The sequence below is a fragment of the Eulemur rufifrons genome, chromosome 28 (genome assembly GCF_041146395.1).
Source record: "Eulemur rufifrons isolate Redbay chromosome 28, OSU_ERuf_1, whole genome shotgun sequence".
NCBI classification, from domain to species: Eukaryota; Metazoa; Chordata; class Mammalia; order Primates; family Lemuridae; genus Eulemur; species Eulemur rufifrons.
In genome coordinates this window covers 40,367,480-40,386,273 of record NC_091010.1, presented here as the reverse complement: position 1 = coordinate 40,386,273, position 18,794 = coordinate 40,367,480, and the positions used below count along the sequence as shown (strand labels likewise).

The 18,794-nt window shown below is 36.9% G+C and overlaps 1 protein-coding gene across 4 annotated transcripts in view; it reads right to left on the bottom strand.

Moving 5' to 3' along the window:
* PCGF5 (polycomb group ring finger 5) overlaps positions 1-18,794 on the bottom strand; it is a 109,197-nt gene that overhangs the window by 34,343 nt on the left and 56,060 nt on the right. For all 4 annotated transcript variants that reach the window (XM_069460215.1, XM_069460218.1, XM_069460216.1 and 1 more), the window contains exon 3: positions 4,058-4,154. In XM_069460215.1, the coding sequence (XP_069316316.1) occupies positions 4,058-4,154 (97 nt within the window). The remainder of the gene's footprint in view (positions 1-4,057; positions 4,155-18,794) is intronic.

Here is an 18,794-nt window from a genome sequence, read left to right as displayed (position 1 = left end):
CGTAATGATGAAGTGCTCTGGGGCTCAGTCCTTGGTCCTCTACTCTTGCCTCTCCATCTCAATCCCTTAAGTGAGCTCATCCTGCCTCACAGCTTTAAACATCCTCTATATGCTGAAGACTACCCCATATTTATTTCCAGCCCAGACCTCTCCCTTTGAATCCAAGACTCATATGTCCACTTGCCAACTTTCTTTCTTCTCTGAAATAATGAATAACTCAACATGTACAAAATCGAATCCCTGGTCTACCTCTTCTTCCAAACCTGCTCTATCCTTAGTCTTCCCCATCTCAGTTAATGACAATTCCTTTCCTCCAGTTGTTCAGATCAGAAATCTCAGAGTCATGATCTACTCTTTTCTTTTTCTCACGCCCTATATCCAATTCATCAGTAAATCCTGCTGGATCTACTTTCAAAATATATTAAGAATATGACCATTTCTTATCCTCTCTACTGCTACCACCTCTTACTGGGATCACTGCGATTACCTTCTAACTGTTCTCCCTGCTTCTACCCTTGTCTTGCTATATGCAAATTTTCTAAACACAGTCATCAAAATGTTCCTTTCAAGACTAAGTCAGATCATGCTAATCCTCCAACCAAACTCCTGCAGTAGTTCCCCATTTCACTCAGAATAAAAGAGAAACTGTTTGCAGTGGCCCATATGGCCCTTCATAATCTGGACTCTCATAATCTCTTTGCCCTCACCACTCACTATCTTCTCCCTCACTCACTGTTTCCCAACCACCCTGGTCTCCCTGGTGGTTCTCCAACAAGTCATGGGTGCACTCCTGACTTAGACCCTTTGCAATGACCGCTCCCAGGAGCAGGCACGCTTTCCCCCAGACTTATCCACAGCTAACTCCCTCATAGCCTTCAAGTGTTTGCTCAGATCTCACCTTCTCACTGAGGCCTATCCTCACCATCTTATTTAAAATTGCAACCTGCCCCTCCCTTCACACTCCTGATCCCCTCACCCTGCAACACTCTTCCCCTTCTCCCCTTTGCACTTTTCACTTTCTAACATACAAGTTACTGATTATATGGTTTACTGTGTGTCTCTCACTACAAAAATATTAACTCTTCAAGGGAAAAGACCTTTGTCTATTTTGTCCAGTAATGGACCTCAAGCACCTAGAATGGTACCTGGACATAACAGGCATCCAGTAAATATTTGCTGAATGAATGAGTCCCTCATGGAGTTCTCCATCCCCCCTCTACCATCATATTAATGATGTCTAATAGAATTATGAGTCAAATATGTAATTTTAAATTTCCTAGCAGGCATATTAACGAAGCATTTTAAATGTTTATGTAAAATGAATCTTAATAGTTTTTGTTATATATTAAAACATTTAATAATTCATTTAGTAATTTTTATTTAATAATAAAGTTATATTTAATGGCAAAATATTTACACTACTTCAGTTTTTAATTGAAATTAAATTAAATTAAATTAGAAATGCCATTCCTCAGTTTCACTAGCAACATCACAAGTGCTTAACAGCCATCTGTGGCTAATGGCTACCATATTGCACAGCACAAATACAGACTGCCTGCTTTCCAGGTCTGCTGCACAACTGTCATGTTCCTTCATCTCTCTCTCCTCAGTTAGACTCTCTTCTTTCCTGGTATATCTTCCAGTATATCCTTCAACAGCCTCCTGAGAAAGGGTATGTAGCAGGTAAATTTTTACTACCTGTGTAGCAGACATTGTTACATATTGAAAGAGCCTAAATTTCCCTTATTTCTTGTTAGCAAAATCTGATTGTTTTCTGGCAGCAATGTGGCCAGCCTTAGGGATAACTTCATGATGTGTTATGGCATCTCAAAACCCCACCAGACCCCTTTACCTAGTGGCTATCATATGACCTAGTTTTGGCCAATAAGAGGAAGGCCGCTGGGGAAAGCTGTGGTAAAGATCTTCCCCAGCACCTCTTAGTCTCCTAGGCCATCACCACCATCGTTCTGCTTTCCAGCTTTCAATTTTTACTGACATCTCTTTCATTACCATTTCTTCACATCCTTTCAACAAGAATTTGAGAACCTATTATGTTCCAGAAGGCATCCTAGGTGCCAAAGGTACAGAATTTCTTGTTCTTATTATCTCTTCTGTGAATTTACATCTTTAAAAAATTCCTTTGTAGAAATTTTAATGGAATTTCAGGAGGGAACAAAACCTCTATAAAGGACATAATTAAATAAATTGACAAAACTGGAATACGGAAAGCATATTATACTAATGCAATCATACTGTGGTTATAAAAGATAATATCTTTATTCTTATGAAATACACACTAAAGTATATAACAGTAAGGAGCCATGATGTATGTAACTTACTCTCAAATGGTTCAGAAAAAATAGAACATGCTATGCATGCATGCACATGATAAAGCAAATGAAATAAAACGTCAGAAACAGACTAATCTGGGTAAACAGAATACAAGTGTTCCTTGTACTACTTTTATTTGGGGGACTCTCTAAGTTTGAAATTATTTCCAAATAAAAAGTTAAAAGATATGATATTATACTTTAGCCACTGGTTTAGATTTGCTTAAATAGTTACTGGATGCCTTCAGCTATCTAATGGTGAGAACCAAGAGATTAAGATAAATTGTTTTATGATGCTGCACTTTAAAATGGAATAGATAATAGTTAACTGTTATAGTTTTTTATTTAAAAATAGGAAAAAATTTATTTGAGAGAAAAAGTTTGCTTTGTTCTCTGAATTATTTAAATCAGAGCTTCCTCACTATTGACATTTTGGGCTGGATAATTTCTGTTTTGAGTGGGCTATCCTGTGCACTGGTGCTCAGCGGTGTCCCCAGTCCCTACCTACTAGATGCCAGGAGCACCCACCCAGACCTGACAATCAAAAATGTCTCCAGATATTGTTAAATGTATCTTGAGGGGCAAAATCACCCCTGGTTGATAAGTACTGATGTAAATCCAACTAGCAGAAGCTTTGCTCAGAACTACAAACCACAGACCAGTGGTTCTCAAATATTAGCACATATTGGAATCACCTGGAGGGCTTGCTAGACTAAGCAGGTTCCAATTCCAGAGCTTCTGATGCAGCAGGTCTGGGGTGGGGTCTGAGAACTGTCATTTCTAACAAGATACTAATGGTTTGGGGACCACACTTTGAAAATCACTGGGCTAGACATTTAACTGTAGACAAATTATCCCAACTACAGGTACTAAAATTGAAAAAAAATAGTCTTATACAAGACTTGCAAATCCAGATTTATAGAATGATGACAAACATTACACAAATAAGAGAGTTATAAAAGGTTTCAGAGAATATCTAGCTCTATTTTTAGATGTGTGCCTCCTTAAGATCACACAGGTGATCTGTGTTAGAGCTACAGTAGGAACAGTGGGAAGAAAATGGGACTATTGGTAAGGTAACCTGGCCTGTAGCTGGGAAGTGACATTTGTGGTGTGCTGTGAGACCTTGGGTAAATCATGTCACTTCTATGAATTTAATTTCCTAATTGGGAATAAAAGAGTTTGGATTAGGATCCCATATAGACTACTTCCAGCTTTAAAAAAATGTTGTTATACTACTTACATTGAGTGGCAAGCAAATGGTAGTCTTTTAAAAAAATTCTTTAAGTTTTACATAAATGTTTACATACTCATTTTTCAATATATGGTAAACTAAAAAAATCAATAGTTCTAAGATTAGTCCTTCTATTAGTTCTGCCCCTTTTCCACTGCCATTTGCTAAAAAAAAAAAAAAAAAAAGGAAAGAGTATTAAAGTACTGAAAACAGCTGCAACTAAAGTCACTCTTAGAGCCTAAGAGAAAGTTATAATTTTAATTTGGAAATGTGCTTCTGAAATATTTAAGATTTACAACCTTATTTTTTTAACTCTTAATACTTTAAAATGAAATAAAATGCTTTAACATTATAATCATAAAATTCATAAGACCTGTATTAACTGAATCAAGACACTAAGAAATATTATGATGTATAATAAAAATTAAGAAAAAAAATTAAGAGCTTATTCAGTTTATTTAAATTAGATGAACTGTAAAATACATTTCCTTACCTTAACATTTCTAGTGGATTTGTCTCATGAACTTGGTTGCCACACCTTGGACAATCATTGCTATCTTCAAAGTGCTGGACAATACAAGTCTTACAGACTAATAAGAAAGAAGATGTTAGGTTAAAATGCATCACACGAACTATAACCTAAATTTAAAATAAATGTAATTTAAAACTATCTAGTACAGGTAGAATATTATTTAATCAAACTTCATAAAACCTTACCCAATTGAAATGAAAGCCTACTGCCACAAATAAAAAGTGTATGCTATTTTGCTTATTGCTTTTCTTAACTATATTCACTCCCAAATACTACTCTATTCATATTACTCTAAAAAAGCTGGTACATTTACATAAAATAGGTTTTTCTCATTTAAAGAAGTAAAACGGAGAAAGGTAAAAACTGAATCTGCATTTACTACTTTTTTTTTTTTTGGAGACAGGGTCTCACTCTGTTGCCCGGGCTACAGTGAGTGCCATGGTGTCAGCCTAGCTCACAGCAACCTCAAACTCCTGAGCTCAAGGGATCCTCCTGTCTCAGCCTCCCAAGTAGCTGGGACCACAGGCATGCACCACCATGCCCGGCTAATTTTTTCTATATATATTTTTAGCTGTCCATATAATTTCTTTCTATTTTTAGTAGAGATGGGGTCTCGCTCTTGCTCAGGCTGATCTCGAGCTCCTGAGCTCAAATGATCCGCCCACCTCGGCCTCCCAGAGTCCTAGGATTACAGGCGTGAGCCACCGGCCTGGCCTGCATTTACTTCTTTTGCTAAAAATTTATTTGAATGCAACGTAAGTAGTTCTTAATAAAATTTGAGAGTTTTCAACATGTTTGGATTACTTTTATTGCCAGGGTGCTCCTGGGACAAACTGGGAGTTACAATGGCATTACTGGCCTTTGCAGAGTATCATGAGTTTGTGCTCACAGTTGCCATAATTCCATGGAGCACAAGCTATGAGTATTGGTACCAAGCTGGTACAAAGACATGAGAGATAAAATGGAAGAACAATTGAGAAACTGACAGAGATAATTCAAATTTTAAATAAAGATTCTAAACAAAGATAATGAAAATATGATTTGTATATTTTTGGCCACAAGCCTATATAAGCCCACATTTCCACCAAATAACACTAATTAATCTCTCTGGCTATGTCTCTCTCTCATCTTCTACTTAAACTTCTAATACCTATTATGCCAACTATCTAGCCTCAAAACCTTGGCATAGGCATATTTACAGCACCTGAACTATAAAATTTCAATTTAATTTCTTATCCCAATACCCCCCTCATTTTATTACCCTGTATAATCTGAAATTTTAATGCGGCTTAGACTGGATCCTCTACGTCCCTTTTACAACTGTATTCCAAGCTACTTCATTTTCCCTCCTCATGATCCACACTATCTAAAAGAAGTAAAAGTTTATCTAAATAACTGGTCAAGAGTAAACACTAGGATTCCTACAACTGACATTAGGTCTGAAAATTCAAACATCACATATAATGGCCCAATACAACAATGATCAGGGAAGAACTCTACCAGGTACCTAATTTTAAAATCATTTAGTAATACAGAAAATACCATGTTAGCATTTCCTTTCGCTTTATTTATTCATTGATTCAATAGGCATGTATTGACTTCTAGGCATTACACTAGTAGTTGGGGACACAGGGGTCAACAAAACAAAGTCCACATTCCCATGGAGCTTACATTCTACTTAGGAAGGCGAACAAACAATTTTAGTGATAAGTGATATTTTTAGTCCCCCAAACCCAAAATAAGGTAGAGACAGCGTGCTGGAGGCTGGTAGCTATTTTAGATAGAGTGATCAGGGTAGGACTCCCTAAGAAGGTAACATCTGAGCAGCTTTTTGTTGGACGAATGCACCTGAATCCCATACTCTCTACTCTTCACCATTACACACAGCTATCAGGATACACTGCCTTCACTACAATTCTCCCAAAATTTGGGCAAAGGCAGTATCAGAAAACTTTTTTTTTTAAAAAGCTTAGATATAAAAAGTTAGCCTAGGGTTATCATGTAGAATTGAATACTTCCCCTGCCCCTCAAATTTGTCCTCAAAAGGGTTTCTAAATGTCTTTTCAAAAGTAAAAATAATCTTTGGGAAGAGAGAGGGCTGCCTTGTTAAGCCAAGTTGAAGAAGAGGACAGAGAAGCTGAATTCCTTTAGAAGAATGCTGGTATTTGCTCTTTTCCCCAGATAAGTCTCTGAAATTTGGGAAAGAGGCAAAAAAGGACAGATAAGAAGTAAGTTCAAAAGGTTTATTATATTCAACGTTCAGCAATCCCTGGTTGTCTACCAGCCTTACCCAAACAGAGAGGTAGGTGACATGCCCAGAGCAAGTCCTCACGTGGGTCAGCCAAAAAGCTAAGGGTAGGACCCTGTCCTCCCTGGGGCAGACGCTAATCTAGCTTGCTGATGAAAGAGACGTAAGGCTCAAGCATGCAAAGGTGCACATAGTTTTAAGAACAAGGCTATGATGATTGCTTAAGGCCAAAGCAACACCAGTACCCAAGAACACTGATAGGGAACACTAATCTATATTCCAGATTCAGAGTGTCCAATAGAGTAGCCACCAGCCACATGAGGCTACTGAGCACTTGAAATGTGGCTAGTTCAAGTTGAGATGTGCTGTATAAAATAAACACTAGATTTCAGAGACTTAATATGAAAAAAATCTCATTTCTTTATATTTATTACATATTAATATTTTAGATATTTGGTTAAATATATTATTAAAATTAATTTCACTTGTTTCTTTCCTCAGTATGACTACTAGAGAAATTGTAAATTACACATGTGGCTCACATTTTATTTCTACTGAGGAGTGCTGTTCGAGAGAGAGACAGAGACCCTCAAGAAGAGGAGAATTTATTTTTCACACCAACATTTGAGATATTGTATCTTATTCCACTCTTGCAGATGAAAAAGAGGTTTCAACAGGCCAGGGCACTTGTCTACTCTGGTGAATGGCAGCACAAAGACTTAAATTCAGGTTTTCTGATATGAATTTTCAAAAAAATTTTTTCAGAAGCTAAGACCAAAAACTGTTTTTCATTAAATTTTTTAGATAGTTTTAGAAAAAAAAACATTTAAGATGTTGAACAATAAAAATTCTAGTTCTTTTTTGTTCAAATAATTTGGTGGTAGTTGTCATCGTCATCATTATCATTAACACTTAAAGATTTACGTACCAGCCATTGTCCTAAATATATTCAAGATGTATGTAGATATCTGTCCTAATCAACATAGTTTTAATTCAATACAAGAATTTAATCCTCACTCTATCAATCAGGTAGCATTATTAAGCCTCTTACAGATGAAGAAATGAGTAGAGAACTTCAGCAAGTGGCCTAAAATCATGAAGCCAGTAAGTGGTTAAAGCCAGGATTTGAATCCATTTTCTTAACCAATGCATGTATATGAGATACATTTTCTTCAAATTTTATTTCTATAGATCTATAACATATAGAAAAATGTCTTACTCTTTAATATTGGGAGCCTTAGGTATTAATATGTCTGCACGTAAAATTAGATCTCCTTTTAAACTGTATATTTTGCATAAAATAGCTCTGTTAAATTGCTTATTTGTTCCTTTAAAAAAGCTCTAGAAAATACCTCTCCCATATGGCTTTTAAAAAGTATTAAATAAAGCACAATCTTATATAAATTAGAACATGAGGAAATTCAGGCCAGAAGTTCAGTGAAACTGTAAAAAATAAAATGAAGATTTGGTTTCCCTTAAAAAACTTCTCATGACTACAAAACTGATCTTTGATTCTTAGTTTATAATTTGAAGTCTATACTAGTGGTAAAGCACACTTTAAAAATATCTTAAAGATTTAATACCAAACTCTATAACTGTTTAATTGCTGTACTGGTTAACTCAATTGATCCAAGAATGATGTTTAAAAGGTCCTAGTTTATGGTTAAGACTATGTACGGAGACCAACTAGAGTCTTCATTCTCATCAGAGACTCTGTAGACGGATGTTATAGCCGTAAGAAACACCTGGATCAGAAAGGGAGTTAGGCTCAGCAAAGATATCCCCAATCAGAAAAACATTTATATGACAACAAGTGCTAACATTTACTGAGCACTAATCAAATATTAGGCTCTGGGCTCAGGGCTTTGTATGGATAATAGTTATGGACTGTTACTACCCCCCTTTGACAAATGAGGAAGGCAGTGCTGGAAAGCCTGAGCAGGCTGCTGCAGCTGCCCAGCTGCGCAACAGAGACAGTATCCCCCCCCCACCACCACTCCCTCCTCCCCCCGCCCCGGCTGTGCAGCTCCAGGTCTAACATCCAAATGACTGTGAAATGCATCTCAGAATGAATAACATTTCAACCCTGGCAACAAGATTCCTATCTTTAGTTGATCTTTATATTTAGCTCATCACAAACATCATTAAACTTTTACCTGAATTTTAATACTTTTACCATTTCTTAGCTTTGAACTAGGTTGTACAAGTTACTAGAGAAAGTCATTGTGTCATCTAAAGCAGTGGTTCTCAAATTTAAATGGATGTCACAATAACCAATGAGATTTCTTTAAAGAATAGATTCGCAGGCTCCATCCTAGACCAATCAAGGTATCTGGGAGATTAGCACCAGGACTCCGCAAAGCTCTCTCCCTGACACAGTCAAAAGATGACTGGGAAACATGGGCCAAGGGGAAGTCTTACTGGCTGGTATCTCTGTTAGGTGGCCCCATTCCAGGATTTGGCTCTCTGCTTAACCATCATCAAGAGTCACTTTATTGTCACTGTTAAGAAATCACTGTCATAAGGGCCAAAAATAATCAAAAGAATATGTGACTAATATATTCTGTCCCTATAATGCAGATCCACATGAGACGCCAAGGTAGTACATGGTTGTTCCAGATAATCTTGAGGCAGACTGCCTGGATCTGAATCACAGTTCTGCCGCTAGGCAAATTACTTTGTGTCTCTGTGTACAAGGGAGATAATAAAGGTACCTACCTCAAAGGATTCTTGTGAGGACTAAATGAGATAATATACGTAAAGTTTCCTGGTTTACAATGTCTGGTAACTTGTACGTACTCAATAAATATGAGTTACTACTATAAATTAGCTCACTGGATGAGCATAAAATCGTAACAAAGAGAATCAGTATCAGAATGACTACTTTGATGCATGCACCAATCTTAAATAACAGATGATCTCGCTAATGGAACTTGAAATGTCTATCATTTATTGGTATTAATTCCCTGTAGCCATTTCTACCCTAGGGATAGTCTTGCAACTCAAGCATGTTTAAGACACATTGTTTCACCTGAATGGGAACTACCTATCTTTGCATGTAGAACACTTATTTTTCTGGGGTGAAGGCTGTGTCCAAGATTGACCAACATTTCTCCATTTATGCATTCATTCCTTAACTTTATGTTAATCCAATTCCAGTACAGACTCACTGGTCTAGATGCTATCTTGTTCTATCTCTTCTTGATTACTCTGCACATACCTGCTCTGATGCACTACTATATGCTGATTTCATGACTGAACTATTAAAGAGCTATCCTACTTCCTATTTTCAAGTTCTTGGACGTGTCTACACAAAAGGCACAAGGTCGTTTGTTGTTGTTATCTTGGATGTACGGTCCACTCATGTCCCTTAAGTATCAGAGAGAATGAGCCTCCCAGCTTGGATGGCACAAAGTAATCTATACAAATTTCTCCTCTTGAGCACTAATTCTGGTATCACTGACAATAAAATAATAGTCTTTTCCCTCATGTCCTTGGTGTTGTCCTTCATTAGTAATTCTGTTTATTAAAACTGACCAAAGGCTGAGTTCCTTTGTTAAAATCATCAGGATGTGTTGGTTTTATCTGTCAACTTAGATGCATGTTTTTTTCTTCCTTCCTTAAGCACTTCACAATCTTTATGTGCATTTCTTGATAACATTCATTTTATATACTTTTTTTTGTCTTGAAAACTTTTATCTATTATCTGCTAACAGTACATAAGTAAACTGTGGTCAGGTTCAAAGACAGGAGGCATCAGTTTCCTGCTTTTGATACATATTCTTACAGGTGAAACACTAATTTTTAAAAAAATTTCCAGAAGAGCTGTAATTTGATTCTATGAGATAGTATCTCCTTGTTTTGCTTATAAAAGGAACTAATGAACATTTTTATTTCTCTTATATTGTTATATATGCTACATTTCTTTCAAAGGCCTATATAAGTTGCAATTTCATGCAGAAAACTAAGGACAGCATTATCTTCTAATGAGTAGAACATTTTATTTTTATTTGTTTTTGCTAGGACAAAGGAACAGTCAGCAAAGCAGAACTCTGTGAACAGGATCAGGACAGAGGCTGGGGATTTAAGCATGGTCTGGAGATCTTAGACTGAGCAGGCCAAGAAACCTTGAAAGGCCTAAGAAGACAAAAAAGGCTCCCCTACTCCTATAAGCTGGCTTATGGAGTCAAGTGGGACTCCAAGGTCATGGTAGAGTCTGGTAGTTCAGCAAATGCTGTGATGCCCCCATTATCCTTACCAACATAAATTCCATGATTAATCAAAATAATCATTTCCATACATATACCCTTGATAGATCTGCTCTTCTCTACTTCAACTCCCTTGCTTCTCTCTTCTCCGGCCATACTTGCTCAGCTAAACTATAATCCTGGCTAAATTCAACTCTCTAAGTACTCTGCTTCTACAAGGTCACAGATGAATATTGTGGGAGAAAAACATGCAACCATGCTGACTGGTCTCTCACCTTCAATTCATGACCATGAACCTCAAGTGGATCCTTCATCTGCTGTCATACTCAATGCCCAAGTCCATTACGCTTCTTGCCAGTACTTCATACCTTCTCCTCTCTCCTCAAGCCCCCAACATATCCTCCTCCATCCTCACTCTCCACTGAGGACCTCACTTTCTATTTTACTGAAAACAAAAGGAAAAAAATAACTGAAACAAAGAGAAGAGAACTTGCACCGCCACACCTACATTCACCTACTGGCATATATACTTATATACTTCGTGCTCCTGTCTGTTTCTAGAACTTTCATGTGCCTATCTAAAGTCAACCTCTGCCCTATGCAGCAGATCCCCTCACCATGACCTAAGAACACTGCTCCAGTAATCCTCCCCTTTCACCTACACCATCTTTTGCTACCTACTAAAGATTCCTTACATTCACACATATTATTTCCCCAGTTCAAAACAACAACAACAACAAAAACCCCTCCACTTCTGCTGACCCTATCTCCCTTGTCAGCTATTTCTTTGCCCTTCTTTATAGTAAAACTCCTTGAAAAAGCTACCTGTATGTACTCTCCGCAATTCTTCCCTTCCAATTCTTTTCTCACCCTTTACTTTTATTAAGGTTAAATACTTACATGTTCATAGCCTAATGATCAAAAAAACTAGAAAACTGAAAATTTCCTATCCTCTCTCCCCTATCCAGACTTTCGGTCCTACCACTCCATTGTAACTGCTCTTGAAAAGACACCCACGACCTACAAGTTGCTAAATCTAATGGTTTGTTTCCAATCTAATCTTACTCATTGACTCAGCTGATCTCTCCGCCTTGACACTATGTGTTCACTTTGCCTCCCAGGACCCCACTTTCTGTTTTCCTCCTATCTCACTGACTCTTCCTTTTCTTCCCGATGGGTTAATGCCGCACTGCTCCAGGGCTCAGTCCTTGGTCCTCTTCTCTATCTACACTCACTCCCTTCATGCTTTCATTGTTCAGATATGATCTATATGCTGATAATCTCCAGACTCTTAAGTCCAGCTCCCAACTAGACATCTCCATTTGGATCTCTCACAGCTTACATTCAATTTCCAAAAAATAACCTCCTAATCTTCCTTCCACCTTCAGCTTTTTCTATATCATTTGATGACATCTTTATTCTTCTAGTTTCTCAGGCCAAAAATCTTGACGATGTCCTTAACTTCTTTTTCATGACCCACATACAGTTCATTAGCAAATAGGGACCTACCTTCAAAATGTATTAACAATCTCACCACATTTTACCCCCCTAATATTTTGAAATAAAAAAAAGTATCTGACTACTTTTACCACCACCATGATGCAAACCATCACCATCTCTTGCCAGAGTATGGCAGCAACCTCCTAACAAGTCTACTTTCAACACAGTAGTCTGAGTGCTTCTTTTAAACATAAATCACATCAGATCATTCCTCTACTCAAAACCCTTCCTGAAATGGGTCTTTATTTCTCTCAGAGTAATAGCCAAAATCCTTAAAATGGCTCTTCAAGAACTGCACACTGTGCCTGCGGCCCACGCCCACTCCCATCACCTCTCTGAATTCTCTGCTGTCCAGCCACACTGGCCTCCTGGTCATTTCTCAACATGTCAGGCCTGCTTCTGCCTTAGAGCCTTCAATCTTGCTCTTTCCTCTACCTGAAACACTCTTCCCCGCAATACCTGACTGGCTAATTTCACCTCAAGTCTTTGCTCAAATGTCATTTTCCTAATGGACTGGAGCCTGAACACAGGTTTATTTAAATTGTAACACCTCGCTACTGCCCAACTCCCCTTACCCAGCTTGACTTTCCCTTTGTGTATGACATTTATCGCCTTCTAACATGATACACACTATGATTTACTTATTGCCTACTATTAATATGTTACCTGATGTGTCCCAAGCACCTAGCATATTTACTGGGAGAGGGAATGCTCAGCAAGTATTTATGGAATAAATGAGCACATGAGGGTTAGGAATACTAAAGGGAGCCCATGGGGCCTACAAGTGTACTACTGTAGTCAAGTCAGAAAGAAGTCTAGATTTCCAGCTGAAGCAAGGGGAGAGATTCTGAGTTTACTAGTAATTTTTTTTGACAATTAACATAATTTAATTCAACATAAACTAAAATCTAACATTGATTGTTTTCTGTTAATTGAGTAAAGCAACGTCGGTGGTTAAATATTCTGAGAAAATACAGCTTTGCTCACTGGTTTTAAAATTTTTGTTACGATATAACAGTCTGATAAAAACCAGTATGTATAAAAAATCAGTAGTTGTGAAGAGTCTTCTAAGTAGCCAAATGAAAATCATCTTTTGTCTTTTCTACAAAGTTAGACTATACTTGTTTATAACACTTACATTGGACCTTTGTGCTACTCTTAAACATACCTGTATGCTGACCATGACTTCTAGCCCTGAATACTTTTGTATTTTAGGTTACATACTTTTGCTCAATCCAACATTGATATTAGTTCCAATTCATTTCGACCTAGATATAATTTATTCTCAGAAGTCAATATAGAAGATTTCATTAAACTTCTGTTATCTCCTAAGTTTTGTCCTTTAATGTCCCCTATGATGCTTTGCTCAACTGTTTAAACATTCCTTGCTACCTAATCTATAGTTTCAAAAGCTTAAAAAACCATACATCTAATATAATTTTTTAACATTAATGCTAATAGATAGCCAGATTGTTTAATACCTATCATTATTATATAAAAAAGTCATCAAAATATCACCATAATCACTTTCATAAATGACTACTCTCTGCTGAAATACTGTTTGAAACATGTAACATCAGTATACCAATGACCTCATTTCTAGTACAACCTAAAACATATTTGCACTTACTGAAACTATAAATATAATTTCTATTTAAGCCTTTGATTTTTATTCTAAAAACAGTTTTTACTCTAAACAAATTTTATAAAGAGTACATTATTGGGAAGTTCAATTTATATCTTTTTCTCTTCATTCAGAGTTAATAATAAATTCAGATCCTGACTGGGTACATAAGTTATACAGTCAAGAAAACACAGAAAAGGTTTATTTTATATATCTTTAAAATTAACATGTTGGTTAAGGAAATTTTGGAAAATAAAGCTAAGTAGGAAGAAGAAGAAAATAAAATTAGAAAAATGTTATAATGTATCATGCAGATGTGCCTGAGTCAGATATCCAGGACTGAGAACCAGATCTAGCATTTATTGGCTGTGTTACTTAACCTTTCTCAGTCTTGTCTTTGTGAAAAAACTTGGACTAAATATCTGAAATGCTATTGCCCTTAAACCTTTTCATAGCTTGTTCCTTCCTATTATTTTAGTTTCTGCTCTAATGGCAATTTCCAAGAAAGACCTTTCTCTTTTATTTTTCCCTCATAGCATTTGTTATATACAGCACCTGAAATTACATTCTTTACTTGTTTATTATCTGTCTCTCCTATTAGAATATAAGTTCTAGCAGGGCACAGACTATGCCTGTCATGTTTATTGCTGTGTTGCCAGTGGCTAGAATGATGACTGGCACATGTCAGTGCTATTAAACACTTGATGATTAAATAATATCACCTAACTCGAAGGGATCTTAGTTAAACTATAAATGTAAAGCTCATAACCCCCATATGATAAACATTCAATAAACAGCTATTACTTTAATAGTTTATTAGCATTTATTTTAATTATTACAAGCTTCCTAGTTTAAGAGATGCTAATATTATAAATGTCTGGTCCAGAGCAGTTCTTCTCAAACTTTAGTGTACCACAGAATCACCTGAAAGGCTTGTTATTACAGGTTTCTGGCTTTCTCCCCAGAGATTCTGATTCCGTAGGACTACACTGAAGCCCAAGAATTTGCACTTCTAATAAGCTCCCAGGTGATGCTGCTGGTAGATGCAGCCAGTCCAGAGACTGCACTTTGAGAAGCATGTGTATGCCGCATAAGATTTTTAAATATTGAATATCAAAGCATGCGTCTTCTATACCTTAAGCATTTGTGTATCTATGATACTTGTTCAAAAACATTAAATGGTTGGGAATACTTAAATTTTGCCATTTTATGATTAAGTTATTGCTTCATTCTTACATATTACCACATAAAATCACCAAGTCTCTTGTTACATCAACTATATTTATCAATTAACACTTCTTTTTTGTATAAGTTAAAAAATGAGTACAACAATGTATTTTTGCAAAGAATTCAGTCTTAGGTAAAGGATTACTGCCATTGTCTCTGAAAGAGAAGAAAGCTTTCCTTTTCTGTACCACAAATTTTTATGTCTATAAACAACTTTTTTTCCTAAGAACCAACCTATGCAACTACCAGAAAATATACTCTAAGCAGCTTCAAAAGGTTTCTCAGGACCCTGATGCAAAATGATAGAGCATCACTTAGTCTAGGACCATCAATTTCTAGCCCCCAATCCAGTCTCTCCCTCTCCCTACCCAAGACCCACAAGATTCTTCCAGATTCTAGAAGACAGTTTTTCGAAATTCATAATTCCTAACCAATATTGCCTACATGCCTTTCAAGTTACCCATCACCACATTTTAATCTTTGAAAGGAAAAATATACTATAATTAACATGTTAACCATACATTTATTCATTTAAGCTTTTATTGAGCACTCAAGTATCAGATATTAAGGAGACACTCAACTCAAATCTGTATGTGGTAGCAGGTGGGTGGCACATCTTAGAGGGGATGAGTTTTAAAGGATGGGTAACTGCTAGCTGGGCACAGAAGAAACATTAATTCCAAGAAAATAGCTGAACCAAGTATCCACATATATGTGTGTCAGATGGTGGAGGAGAAGATTAAGGGAGAAATCAGTCACAGTTAAGTAGCTTTAATTTATTCTAAGGGCAATAGGGTACCTTTAGGAAATTCTGGAGTAGGCTAAAAAGTGACAATGATTTAAAGACAGTTAGCTGTTTATAATTACTGTCACTCTGACACGGGTTAAGAACAGGCTGCACTGGCGTTGGTGAGAAGTAATGAGGGCTGGAATGAGAACAGTAACAGAAGGAGGGAATTGAAGGGATAGATTTGATAAATATTAAAGATAGAGACAAGACTTTGTCACAGTTTTGTTAATGAGGGCAAAAAGAGTCATGCATGGAGCATATTTCTTGCTTGGACAACTGAGTGTTGGCATCCCATTCATTAATGTTTAGATATACTGAGTTCCAGGTGGCTTCAGGACATTCAAGTGGACATTCAGTAGGATTCTATAGCTGAGAAGAAAGGTTTAAGCCAGAAATAAAGATCTGAGAGACATCAGCATAGTCTCAGAGTAGATGAGGAAAGAAAAAGATACATCCAAATACATGTGTTAAAATTGCTTATGGCTTATAAGAAGTTTGCTTGATAGATTATAAATTCCAAATGCAGTTTATTTATCACTCTACCCCAGTGGCCAGCAAAGTACCTGCCATGTAATTATTTAGTTTAATTCAATAATTATTTGTGTGAATACACTTATTTCCTTAGGTTTGTTAGGTTATTAAAATTACCTCACAGATATGTTAACTATGGTTAATGTGGATTTAGTTCATCTAGCATTAAGTGATCATTTAAAGCTAAAACTCATTTGTGTTTGAAAACCTTAACTCATTTTAAAATTTTATCTACTTATCAAATTGTCCTTGGCCTACTGAAGGAAAGTGGTATCAGTAGGTGAAATATGAGTCTAGTTAAAGATATGGCTTTTATGATCCCTTTCTGTTGCATCTCCTTGCCAGGAGCCTAGGACACAGGCTGCTCTACCATCTCTGCTTCCCCCTTCCTTTTGACAGGCTCACCCTTTGGGCCCTTCCTTCTACATCCACAGGGCAGCCAAGCAGTGCTGGCTCCAGAATTTCTCTATGGGAGAATAGGGGACCAGCAACCTATCTGGTTTGAGGAGGAAAGAGAAAAATAGAAATGCATTTGCATAGTAATTTGAAAGAAGACTAAAATAACTTCATTTATCCATATCAAAGCAGTAGAGCCACTAATGATCCCCACCTCCTACCCAGATGCAGCCCTTAGCACCTCTACTGAAACCAGGACCAAGGGCTACTGTCCCCATCTGAGAAGGCCTAGGACCTGCAGCTTTAGGAATTTCACAAAAACACTCCAGTTCTTTCTTTTGCATTTCATTCTGGTCCAATATCCTGACACACATCTACTATTATATTATCCTGTGTCATATCTTCATTGCACTTCTCAGTATTTGAATTTATTTTGTACATTTCTTAATTTGGTTACCCTTTCTTCACTTGACCAGATGGTCCAGAAAGGCAGATTCCATGTCTGGTTTTGTTCACCAATACTAAAGTTTCATTTATATATTTCACACTTGAATAGTAAGGCCAAAATATTTACATTTTCTTATGAGTTTTCATAAGAAAACGTTTACTGATTCTTTACTTAACTCTTTTTTTTTTTTTTTTTTTTTGAGAGAGAGTCTTGCTCTGTCAGCCAGGCTAGAGTGCCTTGGCATCAGTCTAGCTCACATCGACCTCAAACTCCTAAGTTCAAGCAATCCTCCTGCCTCAGCCTCCCAAGTAGCTGGAACTATAGGCATGCACCACCACTCCAGCTAATTTTTTCTATTTTTAGTAGAGACAGGGTCTCACTGTTGCTTAGGCTGGTCTTGAACTCCTGAGCTTAAGTGATTCTCCTGTCTTCAAGTGATCCTCTGGCCTTGGCCTCCCAGAGTGTTAGGACTACAGGCGTGAGCCACTGCACTCGGCCCATCTCACATCTTATTACCTTGGCTGAAGGCCCTATGATCTTTAAGCTGACCTACAGTGACAGGCTTCTAACTGATTTGCTGTTCCCTGAACCTGCCAAGCACATTCAAGGCCTCTGTATTTGCTTTTCCCTCTACACAGACTGCTCTTTCCATATATCCAGAGTTCAATCCCTACAGGTTTCTATTCAAATGTCATCAAAGCTGACCCTTTCACTCTACATAAAATAACCCCAATCTCTCCTATCTACAATCTTGCTTTGTTTCTTCTCTTCATAGCATTCATCACTAACATGGTGTATATTTATTAGTTTTCCCTACTAGAATGTAATGCCCACTTCTTGAGCAGAGACATTTGATTATCTTGTGCCCTGCTGTATTCTCCGTGCTCCAGAACAGGGCCTGATACATAGTAAGTACTCAACAAACATCTGTTCAATGATAGTAAATTATTAACTGTTTAAGTTAAATAATGATACAGGGCAACAGCAAATTAATAATGCAAGACAGTTCACAGTTAATTGCTAACTGAATCCCAAAGGAGTATACACCAGCACCACTTGGGGAGCTTTTCCAAAATCCATATGTCCAGACCATACCACAAGACCCACCATCTCTCTCTAGGTAGTTCCTAAGCATGTGCATGCTTAATAGCTTCCCAGGTGATTCTATTTGTTTTTATTGTGGTAAGATAAATGTAACAAAATTTGCCACATTAACCATTTCCAGGTGATTTCATTTTGTACCCATTTAAAACTACTGCTAGAATATTATGGCAGTTCAGTAGAGTGAGAATAGCTGAAAAGGAAGGTTTACCAAAAAAAAAAAAAAAAAAAAAAGGTATCATGTTATATTAGAAAGAGCATGGTCTTTTTAGTTGAATACATGCCCATCATTCATTAGCTGCGAGACTGGGCAAGTTATTTAACTCTTAGCCACACCCATAAAATGAAGATAATCTCTATATTCTCTTTCCCCCTACATCCACTCTTCAAACTGCTCCAAAGTTATTGTAAAGCTAAATGAAATCAACTATATGAAGTATCTCCTTTGGTGCACATAATAGGCACTAAACTAGAATTTACTGGAATTGCTTTCATTGAAATAAAAAAATGAAATCATACTGGCAGAAACACAAAAGGTATATGTAATACTGGCATAAGTGGCTATAAAAATGTCTCTTCCTTTTCCAATAAGACAGGTGAGAATGAAACTTGTTAGAAGTTCCAT